This window comes from Spea bombifrons, chromosome 2 (genome assembly GCF_027358695.1).
Source record: "Spea bombifrons isolate aSpeBom1 chromosome 2, aSpeBom1.2.pri, whole genome shotgun sequence".
In the NCBI taxonomy this organism is placed as follows: domain Eukaryota; kingdom Metazoa; phylum Chordata; class Amphibia; order Anura; family Pelobatidae; genus Spea; species Spea bombifrons.
In genome coordinates this window covers 75,402,907-75,417,252 of record NC_071088.1, presented here as the reverse complement: position 1 = coordinate 75,417,252, position 14,346 = coordinate 75,402,907, and the positions used below count along the sequence as shown (strand labels likewise).

The window sequence follows — 14,346 nt, the reverse complement described above, 5'->3', positions numbered from 1 at the left end:
GCATTTGGCTGTCCTGGCTTTAGGGCGGATGGTTGTTAATTGGTTAAGTATGGTTGCACTCTGGGGCTGCTTGGGCCAAGAGTGCTTTTATGGTTACAAAGTTTCAAGTTTATGTAAGTAATTTGTTAATGATACATTGTAAGCTAAATAAAAGGCCACGGCCTGCTTATCCAATTTGAAGTTGTTTGGTGTCTTCATTTATTATTCGTGGTTTACGTGAAGTCTGGTTCAATGTGTGTTGGTACATATCCCTTACAATCACATGATTGCTGAGCTTTTGTGTATCCTATTGTGATCACTATAGTTATTCTTCAAACTACATTAAACTTACAACAAGAAATGTGCTTACCCCTTGTAGAGCACTCCAGAGTATGATGGCGCTATATAAAACAATAAATTATTATAATAATACAAAGGCATAAATATGGAAGTGGGATTTCTGTACCATGTTCAGGGGTAGGACAGGGTGTTATTTACAGAACTTTGTAAGGCACTTTTTGTGCAAGAAATACTGTCTATACTATTATTGCTCCATTCGGGTTCTGACTGACTAGATAGATAGATAGATAGATAGATAGATAGATAGATAGATAGATGATAGATATATAGATAAGAAAACACTAGATACATTCACATTTTCTACGTCGCCCAAGCAGTTGTGTTTATGTAAGCAGAACTATTTGGTGATACAATACACACTTGAGTGGATATAGTGTTTATTAAAGTTTTAATTTGGGTGAATAGGAGTGATCCTGTTTATGATCGTTACTTTCGAAAGATGTTACATTCAAATAAAACGCAAGGCTACTGCTATTATAATAAAACGTAATATTATCAGTTATGTACAGGGAATGGGAAGAGTTTTTTTTCACACACCACAACTGTGCCACCTGGTCTAATACAGGACAGTTAGATGGCAAAGATACATAAGTAACGTGTATATTGAAAACGGCACTTATAAACATATAAGCCCACGATAAAAGCTAGAAAGATGCATCACTAGGAATACTATAGCGAGTTAGGAAGCGCGAACACTTTTGTCCCTGCCGTCTTCCCGTAGCCGGATAACATCAGAGAGTGACGCGCAGGAGCGTTCTCTATCCTCTGCCCTGGGAGCCAGCAGTAAGTGGAGAGTAGACCTCCCGTACGAGCGCGTCTTCGTGCTGCTGCTATTTGGATTGTCACAGCTCACCTACTTTACTGCACTACGGGACGGGGGCCGTAAAGAAAAGTAAAGCAGTGTAGGTATGGCAATGGGGTCCGGCTTTCGGGTGACAGTCTCATAAAGGTGTGTTTGTTACGGCGTAACAGTATACTATGTGGATTTAGCCTCGCTTCTATGAAAGCCGTTATTTTTAATTCCTGTTCATGGGTAGATGCGAAGTGTTGGCGGTTTTTACGTGGTACTGATGGGTGTGCACTGTATGGTGGACGTGGACGGGGTGTTACAGTCGTAGAAGTTGTGTTGTGTTTTCACAACCTTGAGGAGAGAAGCTGTCGGGCTGTTGTGAAACACCGCACAGAGAGAGAGTGTAAGCTGGCATTTGACAAATAAACCATGGGGTGTATGTTTAGCAGTGGTGTCAGTGGGTTTGTGAGGCCAAGAACATATCTGCTGTGTGTGAAGTTAAGTGCTTGTGAGGGGGGGAAAGTTTTAGTAAGGCCAGGAAAAAGAACCTCGCATATTACTTCCTAGTGAGTCACTAAGACACGCAAAGTACGTGTCGGGTCGCTACAGACCCCCGTGAGGTTTGTTTGTGTCTGGATTGCCAGAGGTTCCATATCCTCGTTGCTTTAAGGATTAGTTCTGTTTTAGTATAATTTATTCTAGCTAAGAAGGTTGTAAGATTTCAAGATGTGAGTATCGAAGAAGCGTGACCCTGAATACTAACTTAAGAAGTATTCAACGTGCAAGAGGGTGCCTGTTTATAAGATGGCCCGATAATAGAAGGTGGTAACCAAATTGTTACGTAATTAGCTATGTTTGATGAAGGCGAGGTGACGCAGGCACGATGACGTGGTACGGTAGTCTTAGGAGAAGAGTCGTGTTGGATAAGTGACTAGTAGCCAGCAAATGAGGGGCTGGTGTAGGCTTTCCCTCCATAATCACACTATGATGCAGGAATTTACATCGCTAATGTCACTCTTGAGACAGAAGAAAATTGTGATGTCAGCCTTGCACCTTCTGAGAACCTGACACACATCATGTTTGCATTGATGAATACATTGGAACACAAATATAATCTACTCATATATCAGAAGATGGTATCAGTGGCTGTTAAAAGATCACATGTCATGATGACCTATATATTTTTAGGCAATTATAACCTAACCCTGGGTGCTGTTAATGGAGTTTTACATATCCTGACAGTGTTGTTGCTGGAGAAGGTGTTACCCATCTTAATGTGTCATATGTGCTATGAGATCATCATAGATCTTGATTTTTATTTATTTATTTATTTTTTTTTTTTATATATGTGATCCTTTTTTCTCCTTCTTCTTCTTCCGGAATGTTTTAAGCTCCAGGATTCTACAGGAGGACATACATCGTTGAACATTTTACAGGAGGAGTAAGTGGCCATTGTGCCACTGTAATTGACTATATGCTGTTAAAATACATTGGCACAAAAGCCCTGTACAGTCACATTTTCTAGTGTACTCAAAGAAATATAATTAAAGTTTTATATCAAAATAAATTATAAGTATTGTAAAATTATTGTATTTTAGACACTACTAAACCTGGATGTACGGTATATCCTGTTCCTCTAGGGTTTATCACCGTACTGGTGCACCTCTGTCGGTAATATGAGGCACAGAAGGTGATAATTGGCCTTTTAATTAAAGAAGTGTAAAAAGCAGTTGTTAAAATGCATAAAGTCAAAGAAAGGTAGAAGGAACTGTCAAAGCAGATTAATGAGAGATAAAGGTTTTTGCAACCGGCTTAATAGACACAAACACCACCCGATCTGTCACTTATTTAATGCATCTACATGTTATCACATGCTTTCCAAACAGTTTGGCAGCTTGTGTGGTTTCAGTTCATATTCTGTTATGTGAAGAAGAGGCTGAAATGAAAGGCAGTTAGTAGATATCAAGAATGAAAGGTAAAAGCGTAGCCTGGGGAAGGTTGGCAGAAGCAGTAAGGGTGATTTATTTTTTTTATGATTTCCGCGAAAGGCCGGTACTACTTTTTGATGTAGACACTTATTTCCTGAACAGGGCAATCTCTTTCCTTTTTTGTCTGTGCTGCGCTGTTTTACTTGTCGCCAGCAGCTGTGCCATATCTCTTTACGATTTTCACGGTGGCAGTCATGTATACCTCTTTTCTACAATATCTCTTTACAATAACCTAAAGCTCTTTTATTTTTTTGTGTAAGAGGTGAGCCTTTTTTTTTTTTTTTGTAACAATGAACTTGTAATACATTTGGGTAAATGGGACTGAACATATGTGAATACAATAAAGGGAGGATGCTATATTTAAATATATATATATATTTATTACTAATTGATCAGCCTACTGTAAATATATGTAGTTGTTATTACAAATAATCATAAATTGGCTGTTGGCTTCACATCAAGGGATATATTTTATAAATTCTGGCAATTTTCTTTTAATTCCTTTTTCTGAACTTGGTATGTTTTTATATTTTTAGGCTCTAAAGATGATTTTTGAACACATTACCCCTCAACTATTGGCTTTCTAAGAGGCTGACTTTCAGAAGGACTCGTAACTCTTGAATATGGCAGCTGCTCCCCCGCATGCAGGTGGTGCGGCTGCTGGGTTCTCTACGCCCCCTGTGCCGCATAACCCCTGGAATTCTGGCTCTCTCGCTGTTGCTGTTTGGGAATGGCAAGATGAACACAAGAAATGGAGGCCTTATAGCAGTGTGGTGAGCAGCTATATAGAACAGTGTATGCAGTTGTCTCAGCAGCAGAAAGGTCCTCGAGGTCCTGGAAACAGCAGCAGTATCTCACTTGGACAAGCTGATCCTCAATTGTCACCTTATATAATTGATATTGTAACACTTACACAGTTTCGTCAGGATACAGGTAAGTGATCGCATTAACTGAACAATTCTTCGCTTGCCGTTTAGAGGTTTATAGGAGTTGCGTTACGTAGGTTAAGTAAATATCTCGGAAATGCTCATAATTTGTTGTACTTGTGTTAAAAGGGTGTTTTTGTACACCTTCTAACTTTAAATACATTGCTGGTTATGGAAATGATAGCAGTTTGAGTAACTAACTGAGGCTAACTGGTATGACAGGTGGATTAGGTTGGCGTGAATGTATATTGCAACGCAAATATTAATTCAAACCTTTCATCCTAAATTGTCAAGAGACGCCCTTGATTCCTCTTTGGCACATTGAAAGGAGTCATCAAAATATAACATAAATATCCCAAGTGAACGTAAACATTTCTTTTTAAGCAAAATAATAAACTTGTCCTTATTCATTGCAAGAGTTGCAACCAAATGGCCTATTGTTGCAGGGGATGAATTGCATTTTCCCGTAATACACTTTGCTGTATTGCAGTCCACTAGAAAATGAGACTTCCTTCCCTGACTGTTGCTGCTAAAAGCAGGGAGTACAAGCTGGAAGCATACTTTTCTGCACATGCTCAGTAGCATTCCTATTAAAGTGGAAGTAGCACCAGCCAATCACAAGTATGCTAGCCAGACATAAGTGTGGACATAGCATACATGTGATTGGCTGCTGCCGATTGACCAGAGTGGGAGTAGTACTGACGAACATTCTCGAGGCAGCTGAGGGGGGAGTTAAATTAGACAGAAGTCTCATTTTATAACTCCAATATCTAAAAAAATACCTGCACTAATTTGCATGTAGTAAGATGCTACGGAATCCTTGCGAAATGAACACGAAAATAGTTCTGGGATGGGCCTTTGACTTGTGTTACATGCTTTGTAAACATTCAAAAGTCTTAAATGAAAATGCTTTTCTAAATGAAATTCAATTCTAGTTTTGTTCAAATGATTTGTTCAAAGTTCATAATGACAGGAACAGTATTAAAAGTGGAGATATTCAGGAGATAGATGTTGCTGGTAAGAATCTTGCATAGATTTACACCAGGTCGTCATGGCGACTATAAATCACTTTCTGGCACCCGGAAAGCAGGGAATCTGCCCCCCCCGGCTCAGCTACAGGGGCCAGTATTATGTGATGGCAGCAGCAGACAGCTTAGTTTCTTGGCCCTGTCGGTGGAGCCACAGCTGGAGTGCAGAGAAACAGCTGTGTGAAATCAAGGCTTTTTGCTTTTAACTGCTACATATTTCTATTTGCTTAAAGAAACATAATTACATGTTTCCATTGTGGCCGCACATTCTGTTTTTACGCTCACACGGCCTGGGTCTGGAAATATGCAGCCAGTGGCCGTGTGCTGCAGGACCCAATCTGCAACTTAGCATGGATTGCTTTTGGCCAGTGGCCGTGTGCTGCAGGACCCAATCTACAACATAGCATGGATTGCTTTTGGCCAGTGGCCCACCAGGCTGCAGGGCCCAATCTGCAACGTAGTATGGATTGCTTTTGGCCAGTGGCCCACCAGGCCATGCAAGATTGCCAGTCCCGGCCTGACCCTATTGTTAACCTTTTAATCAGCAGTACTTACTCTTTACACTTTCCAAAGAAAACAAGATGGCCAACGCCACTCTGAGGTAAAGCATCAGAATGAAAAAAAAAAAAAACAGGAGGAAATTGGGTGTGAGAAGTTTTTACCGACATGACCTATCATTTCTTGGAACTCATTCTTGTACTTACAAAGGCGTTGTTCACAAACTCTCTGTTGGGTTTTTATTTTTCTTTCACCTGTGAAATGTTTAATTTCAGGATCAGGTTTACATTTGTTTTTCACGAATGCCTGTAACTCATTTCTGTTTTGTGGTTTGTGCACCGATGTGCAAACAGTTTACTGTTACTGTTTGTCGAGCCCTGCCAGCTACCTATGTGGTACGAAACTGGACCAAAAGGGCTAAAGGACATTTCGAATGAATGTAAAACTGTATATAAATCTCTTCACCTGCCTCATTCTGGGTAACTGGCTTTCCTAATATTTTCCTTTGTCTAACCTCAGTTGTTGGAACAACAGGCCAGAGATACAACGGGAACTCCCTCCAATACCTAAGCTGTTAGCTACACAATTCAGAGAACTTTCGGCCACTATAAATATAATGTGGGGAGGTAGATACGCAGGTTGTCTATTATGTTGTGAGTTTATTAACCTGCAAAATTTAGTAGGATCAACATTTTAATCTTGCTGCTCCTAGCTATGAATTATAAAGATCAGATTTACTTGGGTTGAAAAATGTATCCAGTTGAATGACCACATGTAAAGAAAGGAATATTCTTAGAGACAGATTAGTCCTAAAAATTGGGTTTTTTTTGTTTTTTTTTTACTGCAACTTGGAGATCATTTTGCATGGATTCTAATGAATTTACAGCATGAAAATTGGTACATGGACTGTTGGCTACTGGAGTTGGAGAATGAGACTTCTGTCTCATTTTTCTCGCTCTCTCGCTGTCCCTACTAAAACCAAGACGGCTGTGCACGCACTGTAGGTCTACCATTGAAATAAATGGGTGCGGAGGCAGCCAGTAGCACCTTTATGCAAGCTTTATTATTATCTTTTATTTATATAGCGCCAACAATTTACGCATCTCTTCGTACAATCCATATATTAAAGAGGTATGACAAGACTAGAATTGACAGACTAAGACAAACAGATGTCTCGCAAGCTTACACGCAAACTATTATCTTTCACTGTTCCCATTGATTTCAATGGGAGTACTACGGAGCATGTGCGTACTTACTTGTTTCAGTAGAGCTGCCATGGGGTGGAAATCTAATGTCCTTGCTCCGGTAACTAAAGAATGCATGCAGTAAAATGCAAAACGGACTAGTGCAACTGTCTGCATTTCAACTTATTGTTAAGTTTTCACTAATATTTAGCCATGTTCAGACTTTCCCTTGCATGGACAAAACCGACATAAAAGGATGAATGTAAAAATGCTGTATATTAAAAAAAAAATAAAAACGGAAACAAAGCTGATGGGACTATGGATCAGGCCCTGAGATTATGTTTTACAGCAGCCTCCTCCCGCCCCAGGGTTTGACCCCCTGGATTTTGGCAGCTGTGGATAGTTGAATGGGATCTGTTTATTCTTCAGCTAGAATGGAGCAACGCTACGCTGGGTTTTAATTGAGAAGCTTGAAATAACAAATTATAAGCATGTGGCATAGTTAGGTTAAATGAGGACAAGAATACAACTTTGAAAAGGAACGGAAGCTATTGAGCCTTGATTACTAAGCACATGCGTCTAAACCCGGAACAGTGATCCTTTCGTGAGGTGGAGACAGATCTGGGTTTAAATACCTGTTTTAATAAGCTTTACGCAGAGGTGTGGTAATTGGCCTGGTATAACGGTAAGGAAACCAACTGGTTAGTGAACAGCTCAGCATGTAGCAAATTGGCCAGCAGTACAAGGAAACCCTCAGCTAGGACGGCCCGATCACTCCTTTAACCAGCGATACTGGCTGCAGGGATTTTCACAAAGGCCCTTCGCATGCCTCCCAACTTCTACGCCCCCAGTGAATCGGGACGCCAAAGGGGGGGAAGAGCCTGGGAGGTAGAGGGTCACTCAAACTGCCAACGCCTGAGAATGAAATCGCGACTGCAGGACTGGAGTGCCTAATCCCATAAAGTGGGACAGAGGCAAAGCTCGGTGGAAGTTGGAAGGCTTGCTGTTGTATAAATGTCCTCGTGTTAGTTAAAAGGGGGAAAAATGGCCATGGGTTTTTGGGGCTGCTCTCAAGCATTAGGCATTCATATCTTTTGTAATACCCTTCTGGATGTACAGGTGTGATTTAAGATGCATATGTATTCAAAATATATTTTTTTCGTATGCTGAACATAAGGATTCAGTTTGGAGAATGGTTTATATGCTGGCAGTTGGAAAGTCAGCCTTCTTTTGTATTAATTAAATCTCTTGTTGATCTATCAGAACATCTGCATTTGTAAAACGGACTTGATAACTAATCCCTGGCCACAAAATCTGATTGAAAGATCTGAGCAGCGTGGGAACTTAATCTTGGAAAAACGTTTGGCCTGGAATGGCATGGGGTAGAGACGGCTAAATCTAGGAATTATACTTTAATCTGCCTCTTGCTTTTGACTGGCTGTTTTGAACATAAACAGAAACTATTTTTATGAACAGGCACAAGATCACAAATGTATTACTAAAAGTTGGATGCCTTATAAAAAAAAAATAAAAAAAATAAATAAAAAAATATATGGTTCGTTTGCGGTTTCACTAAAATTTTATTTGGATATCATATGTCCAATAAAATAAGATGGTCTCTATTCATCTCTATGCAATTTTTGACCGATTTGAAGTCGCCTATATTTCCCCCACAATGCGGTGACAGAATACTTTGAGCAGTTCACTAATTCCAATTTGCTAATCCTGTCCACACTTATTTGTTCGGTTGCTCATACAACTGAGTTCTTGTTGCAGTGCTGAATAAATAGCAGGACTCGGGTACCCATGACAAACATATACAATAATGTCGAAATGATATTTGCGTATACATGTTTTATACCATTGGACTGACACTACTATCTTTAGTATTAGTGTCCCCTGGAATACTGCTGTCTTTCAGATGGCCATGTTTTGTGGAATTTCTTTCCTTTACTGCCAAATTGCCTACGTTTAATGGAGCCTCCCTCATTAAATCTAAATATTTATGAGAAAACCTGGGTTTGTCTTGTCTGGAAGTATCCCGTATTACAGAAATACAACAGAAAAGAAGCATCTTCCAGACGGACAGACACTGGGCGCTTCCCAGGAAATGGATCGGAATAACAGGATGGAATATTTTTAAGCATCTCTGCAAAAGGATGGGGGCAGCTGGAAAGGGGGGGAGGGAAAGCATACGATTCAGATCATTCTATCTTTGAAAAAAATCTGCAGGCATTAATTGTTTCAAATGTATACTTTCATCACCCTCGCCGAAAAACTAAAAGTTTACAAAAAAAAATCCTTGCAAAGTAAGGCTTTTGGAACTTTCGAATATTTGTATTCCACACACAACAGCCAACACAGATGTCTTTGTGAAATGTAAAGCTGCCAAGTCCTCTTGCCTTAAAGTATTGTATGCACAGAGCGAGTGGGCCTCCTTTGGGTTCTAGGTTACGAGGTTATGCATGTGATTGCCCCGTTGAGAGAGAACACCTGTCCATTCAGTGAGTATATGGTTTCATGGTTGCTTTTCGGTAAGCAGATGGCATCCAGGCCAGGGAAAAAAGTATGTTTAGTCCTTTTATAGAGGTTATAATGAAAATATGACATGCAGTATATACAAAAAATAGTTATTTAGACCAGGGTTAATAATTGGGAAGCTTTTCTTTCTGTGTGTTTCGCCGGTGTCAAAAGTCTCTTAATATGATCTCTTGTTTGTAGTAAATCTAGAGCTTAGAGCTCTGCAGACCAAGTGCCAGCCGTCCACAGCTGTTGTGATGTCATTAAAATGCATTTACCCAAAAGTTTCCAGAGAACATCGTGGAGCTGATTTAAAAACAAAAAAGCGGATGCTTAAGGCGCTTACACATTCCAGTGTGTATTGTAAATTATGAGTTAATTGAATGATCTGTCTTTATGCAGAGCTGCTGTGTGCTATATGCAGAAGCATTGGATAGAGGAGTCTACAATTTGGTGACAAGGCCATGGGAAACTTCCACACATAGAAGCACATTTGCAATCCAGGCAGTTCTTCTAGAGGAGTTTAATAGGCTAAATGCTAAATTGTAATATTGTAGGCATTCCTGACTCTTTACTTCCATATTTATTAAAAGGATTGTTTCAATTATAAGAAATGAAACAAACGTTATTTAACTGGTAGACAGTTGATAGGCGTTTGATTTATGGTAGGAGGAAGCTACATAGGATGAGGCATGTAGGGAGAAATATATATCAATGAAACACCCCTGTATACGCATATCTGGGAACTTTCTAAATGAGCTCACCATGAGACTCTTGAAATGCTAAACCCTTAAGTAGCCCAAAGTGAAGATTATATGTAGTGATGCTTCAAATGTGTTAACCAAACGGCTGTAACTGTCCTTATTTAAAGATCGACTTCATTGAGTCACCTGCACTCAAGCAGTTACATTAACCACAAGATAGCTGGTAGTATCTTATGTATAATGAAATCCGTGCAGAATAGGAAGGAGTCCATTCCAGACAGTGTGATCCTGAGAATTTGCCATTTCACCCTGAGAGTTTCCAGGTTTGTGTATACGGCATGAGAGGGCCTCTACACACAGGCAAAGCGGTACAGACTAACTGGCCCATAGATAAAGATGATTATGATGTCTGTGGCAACTATGCTCCTTAAAATATTATGTAATTTAGAAGTATATTTTTAGACCACATTTGTGGCCTCCCACTGTTTGGTAGCCTATGTTGACATAGCGTACTGCTAGGAGCCAGAAGGGCACATGGGAGTGGTTAGAGGCAAAAGAAAGACAGAAGTTTCCAGCCACCTCACAATTCTACAGGTCAGTGGGCCACTTAGGGGAGATCCCATATCCCCAACCATAGCACGATCACTGTTGCAGTGATTATCATTTAGTTTCCCTAGGTGGCTTAAGAACTGGCTAAAACAGGCAAGAAGCCACATTCTGCACACAGGCCAAGATTAGCCCTATGGTACACCAAGCAAATGACTTCTGGTCCAGTGCTCATTGTGCCTCCCGCTTACCATTATCCCCATTCCTGCAGCGGACCCGGTTTTAATGTGCACTTGTCTGCTGGATACACATGGCCGCAAGCTGTGGGTGATCTTAGAGTGTGTTTACACGATTAAGCCCCAATTAGTTCCCAGCTGTGCATACCATTTCATGAGCATACATATGGCAAGTGGTGTATGTGTTAACGAGTATAATGACATTTCCAGACAACAGAGAGCTGGTTTTGCCTATCCCAGCTTCCTGTGTGGGGGAAATAAGAGGGATTGAGAGAGCTGAGTGGATAGTTCATAATTGTATATGCATAGAAAGAGGGTAGAAAGACACCATGAGCTGTGATTTCCTTACACAACTTCCAGTTTAGAACGAGGTCTGTTAGAGTAGGTTCTGGCTGGTTTTAGGTGACCGGATGGATATGTCCAGGCTCTGTTGTTTGCACTCTTGACCTAAGGGAAGAGGCTGACATGAACGCCCAAACATACTCTTTTGTTGTACCAGGTCAAGGGAAGCTGTAGATTACCTTGCTACCAGTTTGTATTTGTAGCAAACGTCTAACTTCCTACTTGCTGGGTGTGGGCTTGTTTAATTCATCCTGACTGCGTATTATTCAACATCTTGGGATTGCTAGGCTGCTAAAATAAAGAATTTTTTTTTTACAAAAAATGTCTTGAATCTGCTAAAAGGCATGATAAACCTATACACAGTGAATGTGTAAGGAATTTTCTAGTGCTATTATTTTACCTTTCTATGTGCATTTATTAGTTTAAGGCAACCAGTGCTACCTTTTTTTTTGATGCATACAATTTATACGCATAAATTTTTTTTTCTCAAGACCCATTGAAACAGCAGCCCTTTTTATATGTGTAAATAAAATGTTGTATAAAAGTAAATGTTATTTTTAGAAGCCTTTGTGGGAAAAAAAAGTAGACTGCTAATTTAATTTAAAGTTTCAGGATGCCCAGTTTTGTTAAAGAAGTTGGAACATCAACCTAATGCTATTGTTATGCTACTATATAGCAGCAACCAACAGGATGATCCAATGGAAACTTGTATCTATGTGAGCTTCCAATTCAGCTACAGTTAATGTTACCTTCCAGCTGCTTGCTAAATGTATACAATGTTATACAAATTTGGTTTGAATCTAGTAGCCAGCCCAAACAATTGGGAGCCAGCTTTTTTTCCTTCCCCAATCCATGTTTTTATTTTCATACATTTCCCCTGGAGAGGACAAACTCGAGGAACAGAAAAAGGTGAGAGGTAGTGTTTTAAGAATTTAGATAGGTGTGTGTTAACCAGCAAGATTATGTGCTGTGACAATGAGAAATTATACATCTGCACATGTGAGCAGCCAGGAGAGTATTATTATTATTTATTGTTTTATATAGCGCCATCCAATTCCATAGCGCTGTACAATGGGTAGACGGGACATAACAAGTAGTATGTAACATAACACATTGACTAACATAGACAACAGGTGAGGAGGGCCCTGTGCTTAATTCTCAAATAGTTCCAGAATAGTTTATTTTGCTGGGGTTATTTTTCTCTGTTCAATCAAGGCCGTACATAAACCACTGTTCTTTTTCAGACTTGCAGGCGTGCCTTTTTTTGGTAACTTGGCATGACGGCATAGGTTTTTTTTTTTGCAACGTTTTCCCAGATACAAGCAGAGTAATTAAGGAATAGTATGTTTACCTGACTGGTCTCTGAGCCACAAGCACTCCACCATTGTCTGTTTTCTCCAAATATATTATTTAATTATTATTATAGTCATTCCCAGCACTTTGAACCAGGTGGAGGGGTAGCAAGATATGCAAAATACTTCTACACCACTAAGACCCCAGTTTTTCTAGTGACTCATTGCCACATGCCTTCCAAAACTACTTATATCAACCACATTCTGTATTGAGCTTTTGGATTGGATGGGAACATGTATTGCTACTACAGTTAGACCAGGGCTTGACAAATTTGTTGTGAATCTAGGCGCCAGCTAAAAAAGTTAGGAGCCAGGATTTTTTTTAAACTACCAGTTGGACAGGTGTGATCAGATCATCATCAGCCTACGTACTAAACTCACAGCATTTGACCTGGAAACACCCTGTCAGTGCTGTTTTTTGTTGAGTTTTTTTTTTTTTAACTCTTTCAATGCTGATGTTTCATTGGAGCACAGCATTGACTGATATTTAGTCCCCAGCTTGTGTCCCCAGCTAGCTTGTGGGGACAAATGTTAACCCCTGCAATGCCACAAATGTGTCATACACAATTGTGGCATTGAAGGGGTTAACGCTGCACTGTGGCTCTCATGGAGCGATCAGGCAGCAGGGGAGGGTTGGGACTGGTCAGCTGGGACGCAATTGCTGGTCTATAGACCAGCCATTGCAGGGAGGAGGGCTTCCAGGCAGAGCACCAGCAGCAGAGCCCCGTACAAAACGGGAATTAACCCCTAAAATGCCGCGGCATTGAAGGGGTTAACGCTGCACTGTTGGATCAGGCAGCAGGGGGGTGTTGTGTCAGGTCAACACTCAACCCGCTTTCCTGAATCTGCCTGTGGCAGCTGAAAATCGCGGTTTCAGCCTACAGAATCACTCTGGGAGTAATCGCAGGCTCGGGGGCGGGCTCGGGGTGGCTGTGCTGGTCTGTGGCGACGTGGGGGCATTTTTGGGGGATTTAACAGGCTGACAAATACCTAGGCGTCACGGAGTTAGACAAATTGTTTAATAACGTTTTAGTCACAGTTAATATATTCTTTTTGATCTACATACAAAAGGATGTAAACTTACATAACTTTTCCAGACTTAACCCCTTGATGACAATTGACCTGTCTGGCACGTCACAGAAGTGCATACCCTTAATGACAATTGAAGTGCCTGGCATTTCATGGGGTTAAACAAGCATAAAAAGGGATCAACAATCACTTTCTTTGCTCTGCTGATATTGGAGAACTATCTCTCCAGCACTGCCTGCAGTATACTGTGCATCAGTCTGCGATCATGCACACATACGAGCCCCTGGTTTCACTAGGACTGTAAACAATCCAGCGACAATAACGATGCAGGGTGGTAATGAAGCTTTTCAGCCAAAGCCTGCCTGTTCTGGTCTTGCAGAAGATCTACTTCCTCTTTATGAGGCTCACTTCTTTAGGTATTCCTTATAAAGGAGCACAACGCTCCACTTTTTTCTCCTCTGTAAGAAGAAGGCAGCAATCACCCTGTGGAGACAGCCAATATAAACCTAGACAAAGCACAGGAAGGCAGGACCACATATGATCTGGAACAGGTGGTAAAGAATTCAGGCCATCTTTGCGGTTTATCTGAAGCTACACCTTCCAGTTAATTTGGCAACATCCTCCACGTTATGCTGCAGGTTGCTGACAGGTCCATCAAAAATAGACTGCAGTTCAAAAATCTCCAGGTACACATGGCCTTCTTTGCCTAAAATATTTGGTTCCATTATGAGTGTGGCACAGGGAAAGTGAGATGTATCCCAGTCTATGGCAAAGGTGCCAGTTATCCCATACAGAAGGTTTGCCTTTTGTTCGTGATACAGATTTATTGAATGTATCAACAAGTAATAGATCCCACTGCCAATT

The 14,346-nt window shown here is 40.6% G+C and overlaps 1 protein-coding gene across 3 annotated transcripts in view; it reads left to right on the top strand.

Annotated features, from left to right (window-relative positions):
• The first annotated feature begins 1,109 nt into the window (after positions 1 to 1,109).
• DTX2 (deltex E3 ubiquitin ligase 2) overlaps positions 1,110 to 14,346 on the top strand; it is a 66,754-nt gene continuing 53,517 nt past the window's right edge. For all 3 annotated transcript variants that reach the window (XR_008346220.1, XM_053454844.1, XM_053454843.1), the window contains exons 1-2: positions 1,110 to 1,288; positions 3,654 to 4,050. Coding sequence is in view for 2 of the 3 variants with exons in the window: in XM_053454844.1 (XP_053310819.1) it covers positions 3,741 to 4,050 (310 nt within the window). In the remaining variant the exon portion in view is untranslated. The remainder of the gene's footprint in view (positions 1,289 to 3,653; positions 4,051 to 14,346) is intronic.